The sequence below is a fragment of the Mus pahari genome, chromosome 11 (assembly GCF_900095145.1).
Source record: "Mus pahari chromosome 11, PAHARI_EIJ_v1.1, whole genome shotgun sequence".
NCBI classification, from domain to species: Eukaryota; Metazoa; Chordata; class Mammalia; order Rodentia; family Muridae; genus Mus; species Mus pahari.
In genome coordinates, this window is record NC_034600.1 from 15,827,632 (window position 1) to 15,846,637 (window position 19,006).

The window sequence follows — 19,006 nt, forward strand, 5'->3', positions numbered from 1 at the left end:
AGGGGTAGTGTAGCTGGGTCTTAGTCCTTTGAATATGGCTTAGGGGTAGTGTAGCTGGGTCTTAGTCCTTGGAATGTGGCTTAGGAGTAGTGTAGCTGGATCTTAAGCAGTTTTATTCAGAACTGATTTCCACTAGTTTACACACCACCAACAGTATGTAAGGGATTCTCTTTTGCCATGTGCACTCCTACCTTTGCTGTCGTTTGTATTACTGGAGATGGCTCTTTCGATTGCGATGATGGGATCTTTGAAGAGTTTTGATCACATTTCCCCGATGGGCAGTGATGCTGATGAGCACTTTTTAAGGTTCTTCTGGCTCTTTGTATGAGAATCTTCTGTTCCGTTTCATAGCCCATAATTTAGTTGGATTCTTGATTTTCTTAATGTTTAGTTTTTGAATTCTTTATATATTTTGGACATGAATCCCTGATGAATGAATAGCTGGTAAATGTGGGCCTGTTACTTCTTTCATAGTTTGCTTTGCTGTACAGAAACTTTTGAGTTTTGTGGGATACCATTTTGTCAATTGTTTTTATTTCCTGAGGTACTGGAGTCTTGCTTGCCAGCTTCTTGCTGCCCTTGTAAGTTGAAACATGCATTCTGCTTTCTCCACTCCTGGTTTTATAGTATCAGGGTTATGTTGAAGTGGCCCTTGGTTCTTTTGTAGTTGAGTTTTGTGCTACTAGTTTTATTTGCATGTTAATATCCAGGTTTTCCAACATTATTTGATGAGATACAGTTTTTCTTCAGTATATATTTGACAACTCTGCCAAAAGTTGTATAATTATAGTTACATGAGCTTATATTTGGGTTCTCAATTCTATCTCATAGATCTCTGTGTTTGTGCCAGTGCCATACGACATTTCTTACTGTAGGATAATTTGGAATCAAGTGTGGCGGTACCTCCCTAAGCATCTTCTGGCTCGAGATGTCTTAGCTATCCTACTTCCTTTTGTCCTGGAAATGCTTGGGATTGCTTTCTGCTTTTCTGCATCTGCGAAGAGGCCGCATAAGTTTGATTGGAATGGCTTTGACTCTGTAAGTTGCTATTGGTGGCATGGCCATTTTTACAAGATTAGTTGTGCCTATCCACGAGCGTGGAAACTCTTCAGTCTTCTTGCATCTTCCTTAATCTCTGTGTTCTTTGTTGTAAAGTTTTCATTGTAAAGTTCTTTAATTTCCTCGGTTCAGTTTGTCCCTAGGCATGTTTATTTTATTTTATTTTATTATGGCTGTTGTAAATGGGATTTCCTTTTTGGTGTGTTTGTCATTGGTATATAAGACAGCCCTTGGTTTGTATGTGTTTTGTGTCTTCCCACTTTGCAGAAAGTATTATCTATAAAAGGATTTGGGTGGAGTCTTTAGGAACACTTATATAATCATATCTTCTGCAAACAAGGATACTTTGTTCTTTTTTTTCCTATTCCTGTCCCATGTATTTCCTTCTCTTGTCCTATCGGTCTAGCTGAGACTTCAAACTGTACTCTATAGCAGTAAAAAGAATGGGCCTCCTTATTTACCCCAGATCTTAGTGTGAATGTGCTTGAGGTTTTCTGCATTTAGTACGATAGGAGCAAACAGGCTGCTGTAAACAGCTTTTAGAGTGTTGATGTACACTTCCTCCGTCACTAGCCTTTCTATGATTTCTACCATGAATTTCTGGATTTTACCAAAGTTTTCTAGTAAGGAGATGTTATTTCTGTTTTGTTTGTTTGTTTGTTTGTTTGTTTTTTGATCTTCACTACATGATGAGTTACATTTATGTATGTCAAACTATTCCTGCATTGCTAAAATTGACTGGACACTTACTTCAGGTCAGGGTTGGTCATAGTCTCTCAATGCATATGATCTTTTTAAAAAACTATAGTAAATTAACATATAATTACATCACTTTTCCCCTTCCTTTTCCTTCTTCAATGCTTTCTGTGTCCCTCCTCATTCTCTCTCAAAATGATAGCCCTTTTCCCTTTGATTCTTATTGGTGTGTGTGCATGGCAGGGGGAGAGAGAGTGATGCAGAGCTACACCAACCCAACCTTTCCCTCTCAGCAGTCATTAATGACTGGTAGTTTTTTGTCTAGGGGTTGGACCCTGTGAGATTTATTTATTTATTCCCCTTTCACATTAGTGTGACTATTGATATTGTCATGATTCAGTTGTTTTTAGGCAGTCACTTCTAGGAGATACTGCAAACTTCTTGGTCCTCTGGTTCTTATAATCCTTTTCTCCCCTAGTCTAAATGTTCTCTGAGCCTCAGATAACAGGAGTTGTTCTGTAGATAGATCAGTTTGGTCTGTTGATTGCTGCATTTTGTCTATTGTTTTCAATGGTGGTCTTTATTTGTTGTAGAGAGAAGCTGTACTGACCTGGAAGTTACAAGAATATAAGTTTTAGCTGGCACTCAGGAAGCAGAGAAAGGTAGATCTGAATTTGAGACCAGGCTGATCTACAGAGCAAGTTCCAGGACAGCCAGGGCTCCACACAGAGAAACTGTCTCAAAAGAAAAAAAAGAAAAAAAAAAGAAAAAAAGAAAAAGAAAAGAAAAGTAACAAAACAAACAAGCAAACAAAATTAAGTTTTAGAATGTTTTTAAATATTATGCTGGTCTAGTAAAGTAGGATGTAATAGTTTCTCTTCTAAGATCCATGACTTCACCAGTCCCAGATAGTTGCTACATTTCTTGTACCAGGCATGATTTAAGTGAAGTGAATGCACACCCACCCACCCATACACACACACACACACACACACACACACACACACAGACACACACAAACACACACACAGAGAGAGAGAGAGAGAGAGAGAGAGAGAGAGAGAGAGAGAGAGAGAGTGTCTTCAGTTTTGAGTTAAATATAAAATAATATGGTTCCTCAAGGCTTTATCAAAAAACCTGGTGTTAAGTCTCTGTAGCTGAAAGCATAATTGGCAAAATCTCTTTATGTATAAAAGTTGAGAAGAATAATATTGATTTATATGTAATGGTTTCATGGAAGAGAAGCTAAATCATCTTTCTTAAAGTAACATGGAAATGATGCTTTTGACAAACCTCTGAATCATTTGAATTGAAATTAACATCAAATAAATTTGATAATTTGCTTAAGCTTGACAGCAGAGCATCATGCCAAGTTCAACAGTGCCACAGATTACTTGTAGTTACTTAAATATGATTGAGTAGGTGTTATTAAAAAATAGGAAAAAGACTGATTAGCGGGTCAGGTAAGATTTATATAGCAGTAGTAGGGATTCTAGGAGGACTGAAACGTAGAAGCACAGCAAAGTCCTGCACTGCAAGACACACGTGTCAGTATTGCTTCTTAAATTCTTTCTGAACTTTGAAGAGATTGCCAGCTTTCCAGGTTCAGAAGACGTGGAGATTTATTCTTTGCTATAGAAATTATTGAGCAGGATGTACATATGTCTCATGGTTTAGCACTTGCCTAGAAAGGTTAAGGCCATAGGCTGGGAACCTAACACCATTTATTCATTAATTGATGGATTAAATAAAATGTAAAAAAATATGTAGCTTTAGCATAGAGCATGCTCCTTTTGAAAAAACTATGACAAAAATGTTTAACTAGTTTGAAAAGACGCATCTTTTCCTCTGCTCTGCAGTTGACTATTTAGTGTCATTGGTGGAGGCAGACAAGTGAGTGCTGAGTGTCCAGGCTCTGGATTATGAAGCCTAGGGTTAAAACTCGGTATCCTTTAATCTAACTGCATAACTTCCGGGTTTTTGCCTAACTTCTGGCACAGGTCTCTTTAGCTGTGGTTTGTTTTGTACGTGACTAATGCTAAAAGACAGCTGGTTTTTCCAGTGATTAACATGACATTCTATCAAAGTTTCTTTTTATTTTTTTCTTTTTTCTATTTTTAAATTGTATTTACTTAGAAGCATTCGGAATGTCAACAAAACAGCTGCAATTTTTTTTTTTTTTGCAATTACAGAGTAATATTTAGTTAACAGAACAACTATTATCTTCCTATAAGCTGCATCAGAGACAACTGAAGATGAAAAAAATAAAACCCAAAAATAAAACCAAAAGAAAAAAAAAAGCTACTGGCCCCATATATAACTAATTTGTGCTATGTACCAACAAGAACCTGTTTTAAATTTCCATGCCAATTTACAAACCCCCAGACTATACCAGGCAAGGTTAGTGGCTATTGAAAATACCACCAGAACAGGGCTATCTAAAGACACATTCGGTAGTGTGTTAACTATACAAAAAAAAAAAAAAGACACTGTACAGTTTAAAAACAAATCTTACACAGCCTTACATTTCAATTTTTTTTTTCTTTAAAAGGAGTGAGTTGTTTACAGGAGGGGATAAATGCTTTATAGACGAGGAAAAAAACTGCGGTAGAACCAACTTATTCATCATCATCTTCATCTTTGTCTTCTTCTTCCTCCTCTTCCTCATCCTCTTCCTCATCCTCTTCATCCTCCTCATCATCTTCCTCTTCCTTCATTTTCTTGCTCTTTTCAGCCTTGACCACCCCCTTTTTCATGCATCAGGTTTTCCTTTAGCTCTGTAGGCAGCAATATCCTTCTCGTACTTCTCCTTCAGCTCAGCAGCCTTCTTCTCATAGGGCTGCTTGTCATCTGCTGCAGTGTTGTTCCACATCTGAGTTTCTTTGCAACGTCACCAATGGATAAGCCAGGATGCTCGCCTTTGATTTTGGACGGGTACTCAGAACAGAACAAGAAGACGGCTGAAGGTGGCCTCTTGGGTGCATTGGGATCCTTGAACTTTCTTTTTGGTCTCCCCTTTGGGGGGGATGTAGGTTTTCATTTCTCTTTCATAACGAGCCTTGTCAGNCTTTGCCANATCTTCAAATTTCCCCTTTTCTTTAGCAGACATGGTCTTCCACCTCTCTGAGCACTTCTTGGAGAACTCTGAGAAGTTGACAGAAGCATCCGGGTGCTTCTTCTTGTGCTCCTCCCGGCAGGTTTGCACAAAGAGTATCTGAGGACGTTTTGCCTCTAGGCTTCTTAGGATCTCCTTTGCCCACGTTTAGCTGATTTTCCTCTGCGAGGCACAGAGTCATCCAGTGCCCTTCCGACTTGCGCTTGCCCCAGTGCTGTCTCTATGGAGCTCAATGTACTGCAAAAGCTGTGAGAAGTGGGAGCCAGCTCTATCAAAGTTTCTTATGTCTGGATTTGTTTACTGGCTGCATTATGTTATGAATTTGATTTATTCTTTCAAAGAGCGTGAGGTCCAAGTGCTAGGTTTGCATTATATTTGACTTGATCCTAATGGAGTAAATATGTATTATGTGGAGTTCAGGTAATATGTTGACTTTTTTATTTTCAAGGGGGGCATGTTGAAACTTTGATCATTTTGGAATTGTCTTTGTTGAACCCTCATATGAATGATGGCTCTAAATAGTTTTCATATAACACCAGCAGCTATGAGCAATTTTTAAATTTTATAATTTAGTGGTTACAAATGACTTCCATGGTGTTATTATGTATTTATTATAAGTAAAAGTAATAAATATAAATGCTTAATAAGTATGCCTGATCAGAGTAGCAGGCTAAAATCTCTACCACTCCTTTCCATGCTGCTGTTGTCCTGAACCTATTGGTTTCTCAAATTCTGTTTTTACTCCCATTGAATTTGAGTCATATACATAAGAAACACATTATGTAATTACATTTTAATTTTTAAATACTTTTCCTTAATTTAAAAATATAGACTCATTAGGTTTTCTCTGTGTGCTCTATTTCCATTAAGATTTTCATTAGTTTTCACTTCCCAAGGACCTCTGACAGACCCTGGATAGAATCAGAGCGAATCCTGTGTATTCTTTTGGCATTTGCCTTATGTAAAGATGGCTGTGCATAGCTCCCACAAGTTATTTGTGGTTTTTCCTGAACTTTTCCTTTTGCAGCAAAGTTCTATTTTCATTAACTACACACTATTTTAAAGTAGAAGATGGAGGTGAAAGGTCAGTTTGTGTCACCTTTGGATTTTTTTTCTTCGTTAAAGCAATGGCAGTTTTGATCGTAACAGAGAACTACCTGGAGTTTGGCCTTGAAACAGGTAAAAGTTTTATACAACTTTAAAAATCAATTTTAGTTATATATTTTTTATTTCAGTATTTAAGTTTTAGTCAGATAGATATTTAAACGTGGAGTTGGCTTATGTTCTGATTAACCTTTACTAATCTTCAATGAGATCTTTTTTGTTACTGTTTTATAAGATTTTATTAACCTTGTTCCCAAAATGTTGCACTCTTAGTTTTTTCTTAAGGTTTAATTAATTTCTGTAATGCTAAAGAATTAATTCAGATTTTCTGCACTCATGGAATGTACAAGTATCAAAGGGATGTTTTAGAGACTGTTCTTGCGTATAACTGATTTATTGCATCATAGCATATTTATTAACACAGAGAAAGAGGCTAGTCATTAGCATATAAGATGCTGTGTTTTCTAAGAGTATTATTTCACCCTATGATGACAATAGTCTCTTTTTTCCTACAGGGTTTACAAATTTTTCAGACAGTGCAATGCAGTTTCTTGAAAAGCAGGGTTTAGAATCTCAGTAAGTTTTTGACAACTTGAGCATTATTTAAATTTAATATTTTTCATTCTTAAAGCAGTTTTACTATAAATAATTAATTGATTTTAATCAGTAAAATAATTCCCTTATGATAGGACTCTCACTTCTCTCCCTCACTCATTTCGTTATTGGGATCCAACCCTGGGACCAGTGCATACAGACAAGCAGGTGCTTACCTCCAACCTCATCGTGAGAGGGGCTTACCCCTAAACTCCATTGCCAGCCCTGGGTCATCACTTCTAGGAACACCTTACTCATACGTTGTACAGTCGTTTGAAGTTAGACTTTTACATCAAATTCTTAGCTCTATTTGCTTTTACAATCCCACTGTGTCCAAAAATGAAACTAGCTTATATCTGAGCCATATGTCATGAATGTGTAGCTTGGATTGTTGACTATTATTTTAGAAATATCTGGTTTAGTTTATAAGTTAGTTCGTCATGATCTGTTAAGAATAAGATCAATACATATGTGTGTAGTACATACTTTTGATGTACTTACTTTATTATGACTTGTAAATTACCTGGATAGAAAAAATGGTTTTTAGTAAGTTATCAAAAAATTTATCAGTTTTTTTTTTAAACTTTATTTTTAGGGGTCCTGTTTCAAAACTTACTTTCAAATTTTTCCTGGCTGTTTTCTGTTCACTCATTGGGGCTTTTTTGACATTTCCTGGATTACGGCTGGCTCAAATGCATCTGGATGCCCTGAATATGGCAACAGAAAAAATTACACAGTAAGCGGAAAATGTACATAAGCACATGCAGATAAATATATGTTTTCCATCTTAATTAAGGTATATTATTGTGATAAAATAAATTATTTTATTCAAAATTAATATTAATAAATATTTGATGTCACACCAGGTTTTAATCAGCTATAAGTAGTTTCTCTTTGAAATTTCAAGCCAGTGTTAAAGATACATTTGTTGTTAAACTCATTTTTACCTGTTTAAATGAAAATGTTAAAGTTTATGTTAATTCTTTTTAATTCAGAGATTTATAGTATTTTGGTCTCTACATTCAAATCGAAAATCTCATAGAAATTTCCTTTTTAAAAACTTTTTTTAATATACTTAAAGTTTATGTGTTGATTCAGATATTTTAATATTTTTATTTATGAAAAATAATTTTAAGCCTGAGTTACATTTGTAAGAATGTTTTTAAGTTGTTGATCTGCATGTTAGACTTAAAGTAATTCACTATTTTATTTCGAGAATGTAAATATGCAACATCCTGTATCAAGTTAGTTTAACCACCAAATCTTATTTTGATTCTGAAAGGGAGAAAACACTAAACCTCTGTTCATGGCTCTGAAGCCACTGCTGTTTTCTCTAGTTATTTAGTGGTCTTTGTTTATTTGGTTGATTAGAGTTTTGTTTATGGATAGAGATATTTTTTTTCAATTTTTTATTAGAGATTTTCTTCATTTACATTTCAAATGCTATCCCAGAAGTCCCCTATACCCTCCCCGGCCCTGCACCCCTACCTACCCACTCCCACGTTAACAAAAGGGTGGGCTTGAATATCCTTTGGTTTAGACCCAGGATCTTGTCTTACCTGCAGTGCAGGTCACTTTGACTACTCCATCTTCTATGCATACATATGTATAGTCATTACACTCCTGTAGGAGGGTTCTGAAACCACTGCTCTTTAAGACACTGTATTTAAGACACTTTAAGATCCTAATTCCTCTCTTTACATTCTTATCTTTTATCTATGTTCTTTAATTTAATTTTCACTCTTCTCAACTCCATTTTCGCTGTGTTTAGGTGTTTGCTTGTTCCTAGCTGCCCCGCCCTGTTACACACTACTTCATCTCCCCCACAGTTTTTCTTTTACTCAGCATGCCCTTCACTATGTCCTGCCTTTCCCACCACCCAGCTCTCTAAAGGCTTCTTTTAAGACAAAACATGATTCCCCCTCCTCTCTACACACACACTGCAGTCCACTAACCCCAGTGTTAGGATTTAAATAAGCTGAAAAGGGTGGGTGGAGGGGAGCCCTTCACAAGCTACTGAAACCGCTGTGGGCTGCTCCTTGATACTGGAGTGTTCCCTAGCAACACTGCATACCTAATACTGCTCTTTCTTCCCTGCCCTCCATGGTTTACCAAGACTGTGGGATGAAAGAATCACATTATAAAACATAAAGCATTTAGTGATGGTTAGAGAGGGTGATGCATCTATCTTCAGTAAAATGTGGCTTTATTTTAAGGGTTTTCCTTTTGGGAATTTGGGATTTTGTGTTATTTCCAGTTTATTACAGCCTCATGTTGTGGTACAGCACTCACCCTGTCATGTTGTAATGGTATGGGCAAGCTAGTTCTGTTGTGGGTAGCCTGAGTAGCAAAGGAGCAGCGCGGACTGCACCCCTGTGCAAGGCACTGCAGTTTGTACTGTGCTTGGGTTGTAACCACCTTTCCGTGTCAGGAGACTTACTGTCCCTGGCTCAGCCCTGTGTCCTCCAGACCTGTCCTACCATTTGTCTATATAGTAGTATTTAAAAGTCTGTGTATTTTAAAACCTATAGTTAAGCCCTCTCTATGGTTGATAATGGAAGCAGTGTGTTGTAATAAAATAGTTTGACAAGTCTGTCTTTGTCACAAAATTTTGGCAAGCCATGTGTATCTGTAAGATACAGACTTAGTTAACAGAGAGGTTGCAGCTTAATCCTGATATCCCTCTTCTGCATTAGGAATGTAGCCTCAGTATGGTGGCTCATGTCTGTAGTTCCAGCTTTTGTGAGGCTGAGAGTAACATGAAGGCCAGGCTAGGCTGTATAACCAGGTCTGTTCCATAGAACTAAAAATGGGGGGGGGGGAGTACATTATTTGTATATGGTAAATTAATTTCATCTGTGTTTATAACAGTCCAAGAAATACAAATCTTGAGTCATTTGTAATTTGGGCATTATAAATGATCATTGCATATTGCAAGGTTGCTCAGTTGTAAGCTGTAGTGTTTCATTTGCCATTTGTCTTCTAATAAGACTTCTAATCACTGTCATTTATTTGTGAATGATAAACAAATGTTCAGTTTAGCTGTATTGAAAATTTTCAGATGACTTGTATGTATATTCCCTTGGGATCACTGAAATTGGATAATCATTAAAACACCTATCATTGAGTCCTGGATTTAAGGGATTGCCATTGAACTTTGTAGGTCTGCATGTTCTCACCTAAAACACTAAGATAATAACTTAGCTCTTAGGATTCTGGTTAGCAGTAAATAATTAGAAATGCTATAGCCGAGTTACATTGCACATTCTGTTTCTAGATCTTTATGTGTATTTCTTGTATCCTTTCAGAACATTACTTCATATCAACTTCTTGGCACCTTTATTTATGGTTCTGCTCTGGGTGAAACCAATCACCAAAGACTATATCATGAACCCACCGTTGGGCAGAGAGAGTATCCCTTTGTAAGTATGGGCACTTGAGTCCTGTGCTTTATTTCATTATACATCAAAGTTGCTTTTCTCAGTGGTCGGTAGGTAGGTTTGCTCATTTTTTTTGGAGACAGAGTCTCAGTCTATTGCCCGGACTGTCCTGGAGCTCATTGTGTGGATCAGCCTGGGCTTGACCTCACAGAGACCTGCCTGACTCTTCCTCCTGAACGCTAGAACGGAAGACATGTCACACTTCTAAAGTTTTTTGTTTGTCTGTTTTTATGATAAGCTGAGGTACTTTATTCTTTAATATTAGTGTAGGTGGTGAAGATAAGGTTTGAACCTGAAGCTGCAGGCCATCATATAACCTATTTTTGGCCTTTTTTGAAAAGAATACTAACAAATATTACTCTACACTAATATTAGCCTATATACACCCTGAGATTTATCTCCTGATGTCCAATTATCATCTGCCATTTTGCCTATTTAGGTCCTTCTACAGTGCTTTTATTATTGCTCTACTGTGAAACTTATGGAGGGAAAGTAGTGTCAATGAAAACTAAAGTAGTATTTATTTCCTTACCCATGGAAATTTTTAACATTTCCTTTTGCTTCATTCATAACTTTTAGATAAAATGTTTTTCCAATAAATTAGAGACATATTTTTATACAGTAAGTACTGCAATTGCCATCTCTAACAAATGAGAAATTTTTCCTACAACATACTTAGGAAAATTTAATGTCTTAAAATTATTATTATTATTACTTGTTCATATATCTCCAGTTAGACAACTATGTTTTAGCAGAATGAGATGTCAAAGAAATACAAAAGCAGTTTATTGACAGGCATTAATAACTGCTCTGTGTGCTAGGTGTACGTTGTGGGATTCTTTTACAGTTCTCGGAGGGCTAGACAGCTGGTTTGCACTCTCGCCTGGCTCCTCCCTGAGACTGTCACTTGAGGAAGACTATTTAACTGTACTGTCTCTGTTTCCCCATCTGGAAAAGGAAGTGATATCTACCTCCCTCACAGAGTTCTTGGTAGAATTAAGTGAAAGATCACATGTAATGCAGCCCTTCGAAAAGTTCTTAATGATGCTCTTTTCACTATTGTGTCGTCAGAATTAAAATCGAGAAGTCTGACAAAGCCCTGGCTGCATGGTGTGCACTGTGTTATGTGTAGTATATACTCAATTGCCTTGGCGAGTTGAACCAGTGATGACCATGACATTTTTATTTTTACATAATTCTTTTGAACTAGGGAAGTATTCACTGAAGAAGTAGTGTCTATCCTCCATATAAGTAAACAACTAAACCTTAATAATAGGTTTAACTTGACAGATTACAAGTAAAATTAGGAAAAACAAGGAAACTAGCATTTGTCAGAAACCAATTATGCTGTGTCAGTGATTCTCAGCATTCTTTTCTTGGTCTTTTGTGTAATAATTCATAGTTATTGTTCTTATTGACTAGATGAGTTAGCAGACTCAAAAGTTAAGTAGTTGGCTAATGGTGTTATTCAACCATTTTGTAGGAGACAGACCTGAGGGTGCACATCTAATAATACCAGTCATGGATCTAAAGTCATGAGGCCTAAAGATAAGGAGCTTTTAAGGTCAGGCTTGGCAGTCTAGTGAGATTCACATTTCTCCCTGCTCCCACCCTCCTCCAAATGTAGCAGTACCAAAATTCATTATCCAATTTGTTTATATACAACACCCTCCCTTGGGATATCTCAAAACTGTTTTCTCCATTGTTTTATCTTTGCTTCTGCTATATTTCATAAACAGTTAATCAAAATTATAGCCTAAATGTGCTCCATCTTATTCTGTTTTAGTTGTGATTAATAATTTAGTTGAAAAAGCTGTTTATGCTGGCCAGTGGTGGAGCACACCTTTGATCCCAGCACATGGAAGGCTGAGGCAGGTGAATGTCTTGAGTTTGAGGCCAGCGTGGTCCATAACACAAATTCCAAGACAGCCGGAATACACAGAGAAACCATGTCTCAAAACAAAATCTGTTTAAAGTTAAACATCCATGTGGTAGATGGTGAAATAATGACTGTTGGTCAAAAAGAAAGTGATGTGGTTTTTCTGTCCCATAAAGTACTAAGTATATGGAATAGTGCTTGTAGTCAGAAGTAGAGTGGATATGCTGCTGTTCTGATTGGATATGTGCTTAAATTTGTGCTTATATTCTGGTACAGCATGGAAAAAGTAAAATGGGGCTACATGCAGCCTTTGTGTGTTTATAGCCAGAAAGGAAAACCAGAAGGTATCCTAAAGACCATTATTACCTTGGAATCTGGGAAGAATTCTTTCTCCCCATTCTCTCTGATTGATTGATTGATTGAGACTAGGCCTTATTGCAGCCCCAGGTCACTTTGAGCTCACAGTGGTCATCTGCTTCTGCCTCCACACACTGTCATATGTGAGCTTCTTTTTCACTTTCTGATACAGTCTCAGACCATAGCTCAGGCTCACCTGCAACTGCTGTCCTTAACTTCTGCTTGTTCTTTACCTATAGATTTATCCCAGTTCAGATTCCTTCTTGAGACTCTCCATCAGGTCACATTATCAGATACTTGTATTACCTTAGTATGTGTTAGAAGATACTTAATCAGTAGCTGATTCCAGATACTGAACTTGGAAAACGAGCCAGTCATTTTCTAGTTTGTTCTAATAATTTTGTGTTGTTCTCCTCCATAACTGTGAAATAGCCATCTTCACTGTGTTACCAGTCAGTCCTTGGTCCACACTCCAGGGAACAGACTACTAGACAGGTCACTTGGAATGACAGCTTCAAAGATGCACATACCCTTATATCTCTGTACTGTTATTGTCTTAGACTGGCTTGTTTGTCTCACTTATCCTAGTGGAAATGTATTGTTAGAATGTTATATCTTTATGTTTTCTAGCCAACAGTGCCTTTCCATTGGAGTTTAAATCTGTGTGCCTTTATAACCTTGAAAAGGAAAACAAAGCACTATGGATTATAAAGTTTTTGTCTCATTCCCATTTTTGACCTTCGGTTCAGAAAACACTCAAACAGAATCACATTTTCATGGCTTCTCTTCCTTCCCTTTTTCTTATTCAACAGCATGATGTGCCATAGGACCTGTATAGATAGGCCTTTAGTTCACTTCCCTGGCAATTGCTGTTGTGCAGAAGGGTGATGTAGTAATAGAACATGATTAGGGAAGACCTATTGTGAATTGTTTTAGGCTTCTTTTCTTTCTTTCTTTCTTTCTTTCTTTCTTTCTTTCTTTCTTTCTTTCTTTCTTTCTTTCTTTCTTTCTTTCTTTCTTTTTTTTTTTAATTGTTTCAGGCTGGGAGATGGTTCATTTTGTAAAGTTGACAGCTGGACAAGCACAGAGATCTGAGTTCAGGTCCCCAGACCTACATAAAAAACCAGGCATGACAACACATACTCTTATGACATCTCTTCAAAAGCTAGACTGGTTGGAAAAGCTTAAAGTATTTTGGTAATGAAGATAGACTTTTGATGTCTCTTTAAGCCTTAAAGGTTTTATTGTTGTTTTGTAAGAACTGGTTTCTGTTTGAAAAAGTAGTACTTTGTGAGTGATTTGATATAGTAACTCGATGATGCTTGGTGCAATTGCACACACTGATTTTCCAAATAAGAGCTGAGTTAAGATGTGTTGCGGGAAATATTAAAGAAATGAACCCGCCAACTCTCCAGCCACATCAGACCTCAGGGCTCCTGCTGGGCCATCTCTCTGGCACCTCTCCTTCCTCTCCACCCCCCACCCCCCAGTTCCTCTCACTACCAGTAACTCCACGATCAACCATCACATCACAATACACAGTACCCTGGTAGAATCAAGACTCTTAATGTGTAACCAATCAGATTTATGTATCAATAATATCACAATTTATAAGATGCCAATATAGTAAATTCAGACTAATTAATAATGGTAAAAGATTTATCCCAATAAATCATAGCTACTTGCAGCTGGAAAACACATGGGTACACGTCAGCCACCATCTTCCTTTTCCTCCTACTGAGACATTCTCTGTCTCTCTAACTCTTAGCTCTGCCTCCATTTTCCCTGTCCAATCACAGGCCTCCTCAGCACTGATGTAATTGGACAGGGAAAATCCCGAGACAAAGATGCACCCTGAAATCTGTGGTAGAATGAATTAGAGCACACAACGGGGAAAATTGTGTCTAGGGGGTATCTCAGGGTTTCATTGCTGTGAAGGGACAGCATGACCAAGGCAACTTTTAGATAGAAAAACTTTTAATTGGGCCTGACTTACAATTTCAGAGGTTTAGTAGTCTATTATCTGCAGGCAGCACCACACTGGGTGTTACTCGAGCATAGAATACCTCAAAGACTGTCCCAACAGTGACACATTTTGTTCAAAAGAAAGGCTACATTCACTGCAACTAGGCCACATTTCCTGATAGTGCCATTCCTTATAGGCCAAGCGTTCAAACATGAGCCTGTGGGGCCACACCTATTCAAACCACCACAATGGGGAAGGGTATGTGCATGTGTATATGGTGTGTGTGTGTGTACATGTATGTGAGCACGATATGGTGTTGGGGGACACTGTCAATATCAGTTGTCTTTTCTGGATCACATTCTACTAATATTTTTCTGAGACAGTGTCATTGTAGCTCATTGATTCTGCCCAGTGAGCTTCAGGGGTGCACCTGTCTCTATTCCCCCTGCCCCCCAGTCCCCTCAGTCTTGAGCTACAAGATGTGCTAAAATCTTGAACTTACTGTTGAGGCACCATGTAGAACATGACAGATTAATTAGGGAGATTTCTAATCTATGAGGGTTTTTTTGTTGTTTTTTTTTTAATTTTCAGTGGTCCTAATAGAAACAGAGCAGACTGAAATCTCCCCAACCAAATAAGTATATAAACATGTAAAACTATAGCAAATTGTAGGTGAGTCATTGACTTGATTAGTTCCACCTGTGATCACCTGTGATCCCTTTGAACACAATCATCTGAGACCATTCAGACTCACTGCCTTTGTCATGTAGCTCATGTTTTTTTTTCCTAGACATAGGTAGATAGTAAGGGGGCTCTCTTGTGACTTATCCTTTCATTATGCATATGCTTGCTTATCTTGTACAAGTGAAGCCATTAGATGTGTTATTGGCAGAGTGGAATTCTTTTGTCCTGGGTCTCCTGGTTCGGTCTAGGTAAGTATAGATTTTCCTGTGTTCTACATGGTGAATAGTAAGTGGTGTGATTACTGTGCTATGTATTGCGATCCCTGAGAGCACCATATCCACTTTGTGATCTCTAGAATGACAGAAGCCACATTCGATACTCTTCGACTCTGGTTAATAATCCTGCTCTGTGTTTTGCGGTTGGCCATGATGCGAAATCACCTGCAAGCATATTTAAATTTGGCCCAGAAATGTGTGGATCAAATGAAGAAAGAAGCAGGCCGAATAAGTACAGTCGAGCTACAGAAAATGGCAAGTTTTATAACAGTCAAAATGGAAAAATAATGACAGAAGCCATTTCATAAAGAATAATTTGGACATTTAATTGAAACATGCCATCTCATAATCTCTTTCCTGTAAACAAATGGGGTGCCCATAAGCTGGCGTTCGTCAGGGACCTTTATCCGATTCTGCTGCTGAAAGGGGCTTATGTGTCGATACTGTTGGCTGCCACAAAACTGTTTCAAGTCCCTGTTGCTGAATGTGCAGCCATCTAACCTTCTGAAAGGCATTGCAGTATGTTGTCAGACCTTATGACTAGACGACTGGGGAATGCAGTGCCTGTATTCCTTCCTATTACTCCCTCTGTGAATTCTAAGTACTTAGAGGAGACTTTCAAGAAGAGGGATGTGAGTGATGTGAGGGCCTGATCCCTTTTCTTTTTAGATTTACTAGATTGTTGGCCTGTTTTTCATCTTTATATTTTATATATTTTCATGTTATTCAAAAGTGGACCTCAAATATATTCATATGGAGTGAAGATTAAGTTTTTTATTTATAGAGTTCATGTCCATATCTGCCTTTATAGTTGTTTACTCTGTTGTTTAATCTCTCCATAGAGATTTTGGTAATTTCTTTTACTTTTGAGATTTTTTTTCAATTTTGTAATATTTTCAAATTCTAAATCTTTATCTTTAGGTTGAGCCTTTTTGAATTTAAGATACATGCATAATGAAATGTAGACTAAGAACAGTTCACTTTTTTGCTCAGGAAAAGTTAATATCATAAGCATTGCAGTGTGATGACTTTAGGACTGGTTAATTTACTCATAACTTGTGGGCTGTTGTTGGTTACAGGTGGCGCGAGTCTTTTACTACCTGTGTGTCATTGCCCTGCAGTATGTGGCACCTCTGGTAATGCTGCTTCACATGACCCTGCTTCTGAAAACACTAGGTAGGCATGTGTGCGTGCCGTGGCACCGAGGGCACACACTTTGCATGGATGAGCACCTAATGACATTGCTGTTGTTTGTTTTAGCTTTAGGAGAAAGGCAGGGAAATCTCTTCTGAAGAAGTCTTGGGTTTAGATGTTATTATTTTATGTTTAAAGGGTTTTCATCTAAGGTTAATTCCAGAGTTCTCAAATATTGTGGCTAAGCCCTGTTTAGACTTGAGTGTTGAGTAGGTGAATTAAAGGTTTGTTAGGGCCTAACATTTCAGTTATTACAAAGTCTTTGTAAACTTGGCTAGGTGGCAGATTCTATAGACAGTTTGACTTCAGGTAACTTATGTTGAAAGGGTGAAGGATTTTCAGGGTGAAAGTGGGGTCTGGAATGTCAAGTCTCCTTGTGTGTTAATACCCAGGAACTACCCATGGTTACCCTGTTTCCCTTTTTTTTTTTAGATCAGGCAGCCTTCCATAGTGGGGGTTTAGAAGCCCCAAGAAACTCTTTAAGTATGATCTGAATAGGCTCACTCGTACCGGGGAACAGATTCTAAGTTTAAGTGTGCCTTCAGACCTGTGTACCATAAGGCACAGGTAGCTCAGTTATACTGTGTGACTCACATCCTATGCAAGGTAAAAAAGTTTATGATGAAACCAGTTCTAAAAGCCATTAACAGTTTCTCACATTGACGTCATATCTTTCTCAGAAAGATATTTGGTGTGATGCTGTAGTGGCAGAAAGGATTTCTAGGAAGTTAATGAGTGTTCTGTCAGGGAAAGTGGTTGACTCACAGCCACATTTCACTGCACTGAATTAAGGATCTGTCATACTTGGTTTTTTAATATACTTTTACTTAAAAACTATTCTATAATATGGTTCAGTTAATTTTATTACTTTAACAGATAGCAAAATTATTACTTTATTTTCAATGTAAAATTCTTTACTGTATCACCAAACTTTTTAATGTTTAATATGGGTGGGGATTTAAGGTTTTCTTTTCTTCTGTTTTTTTGTTTGTTTTGTTTTGTTTGATCCTTAGAATCATCTACTTATCAAGGTTTGTGTCTTGAATATTCTAGGTAATCATTCCTGGGGAATTTATCCAGAAACTGCCTTTCCCTTGCCAGTGGATAATAATCTCCCCTCCAACTCGGTTTACCCTGAACCACCATCACCTGATGGGAAGATGAAGGTAACTGTTACACAAATCACAGTGGCACTGAGCAGCTTAAAGAACATCTTCACGCCTCTCCTTTTTCGAGGACTTCTGTCATTTTTGACATGGTGGATTGCCGCGTGCCTCTTTTCTACAAGCCTTTTTGGGCTTTTCTATCATCAGTATCTGACAGTGGCATGAATTCCAGTCAGAAACGGATACCCAAGTCACACTTTAAATGCAAATATCTGTGCCCTTGAAGGACTGACAAAAGGAGACTGCAAATACAACGGAGAAAAAAGGATTGGAGTGCTTTGTTTTGAATGCTTCCTCTGTATTCTCAGGGTGAATTAATGTTGTAATATTTAAAACTCATGAGATTGGTTGTTACACTGTTACCCACTGTGGCATTGGAATTGAAACTCATTGTGAGAACTAATGTGAGAGGGCGATCTGCAGGGGTAATCCTTCTGACTCTCTTGGTTTACAGTTGCAAACCTCCAACAGTGGTTAGACTTCTAGGACTCCAGTTAGACTGCTTTTCATGGTGTTGTGGTACTGTTACTACTCATAGTTGCTGCCTACAGAACAATCTTCAAACTGAGCCATGCTCGAGGGAAGGGAAAGGAACTAAAATTACTTCTGTTGGTAATGTATTAGTCTTTAAAAAAGAAATCCAACAGAAAGGAAGAGAAAGCTACTGTATATTACAGTAAGAAAAGCTGCATAGTCATTTTAAATTGAATGGAGATATAAATCACCTATTGTCTACAAGTACTGTTACTTGGGAGTAGCAGGAATATTCTTTTAAAGTGTATGCCACCCAGCTTGAAAGTTCTTTTTAAATGATTGGCCATATGAACATCAGCAGTCTCACTGTTAGTTTTGGGCCTTGCTGTATTTTATTTTTTCTTTGATTTAAATAGTTATGTTTAATCTAAAAATATTTATCAATACTGATCAAATTTGAGAATTATTTGCAATCCTGCTGACTACGTGTATGTATTGTGTATATATTATATATTAAATATATAATATATTGAGGTTATAAAAGATGAAAATATTGAATCCTTATAATATTTTAAGTTTCAGAATGTACGTTAAACAATGATTTGAATGAGATGTATTTGTATCTAGAAATTTCCGTTTGGAATGAGATTAAAATACATTTTTTTAAAGCTCAACAGAGTGTAATTTATTTGTACACATATGATTATAGTACTTAAAATGTCATGATTAGTTGATTTCTCACAAATTATATTTCATTTTCTTTTTTTTTTGTTTTTGCCTTTTATTAAACATAAATTCTTTTGTCATACAATATATCTAAATACAGGTTCCTGCCCCTCTACTCCTCTTTCTGTTCACCTCCTCTCACACCCAGATCCACTCTGTTTTGTCTCTCATTAGAAAAGAACAGGATTCTAAGAGATGACAACCAAACGTAACAAAATAAAGTACAATAAGAGAAAACAAAAACCGTTATAGCATAGTTGAACAGGCCAAGCCAACA

General features: G+C 37.3%; 1 protein-coding gene across 6 annotated transcripts in view; it reads left to right on the forward strand.

Annotated features, from left to right (window-relative positions):
- Positions 1-18,767, forward strand: part of Tmem161b (transmembrane protein 161B) — a 72,030-nt gene extending 53,263 nt beyond the window's left edge. For 2 of the 6 annotated variants that reach the window (XM_021208340.2, XM_029543952.1), the window contains 7 exons: positions 5,898-6,049; positions 6,490-6,550; positions 7,164-7,304; positions 9,877-9,990; positions 15,250-15,424; positions 16,249-16,345; positions 17,417-18,767. In XM_021208340.2, coding sequence (XP_021063999.1) covers positions 5,898-6,049; positions 6,490-6,550; positions 7,164-7,304; positions 9,877-9,990; positions 15,250-15,424; positions 16,249-16,345; positions 17,417-17,694 — 1,018 coding nt within the window. In that variant the 3' untranslated portion in view covers positions 17,695-18,767. The remainder of the gene's footprint in view (positions 1-5,897; positions 6,050-6,489; positions 6,551-7,163; positions 7,305-9,876; positions 9,991-15,249; positions 15,425-16,248; positions 16,346-17,416) is intronic. The other 4 variants (XM_029543953.1, XM_021208341.2, XM_029543954.1 and 1 more) reach the window with 2 other exon arrangements.
- The last annotated feature ends 239 nt before the right edge of the window (positions 18,768-19,006 follow it).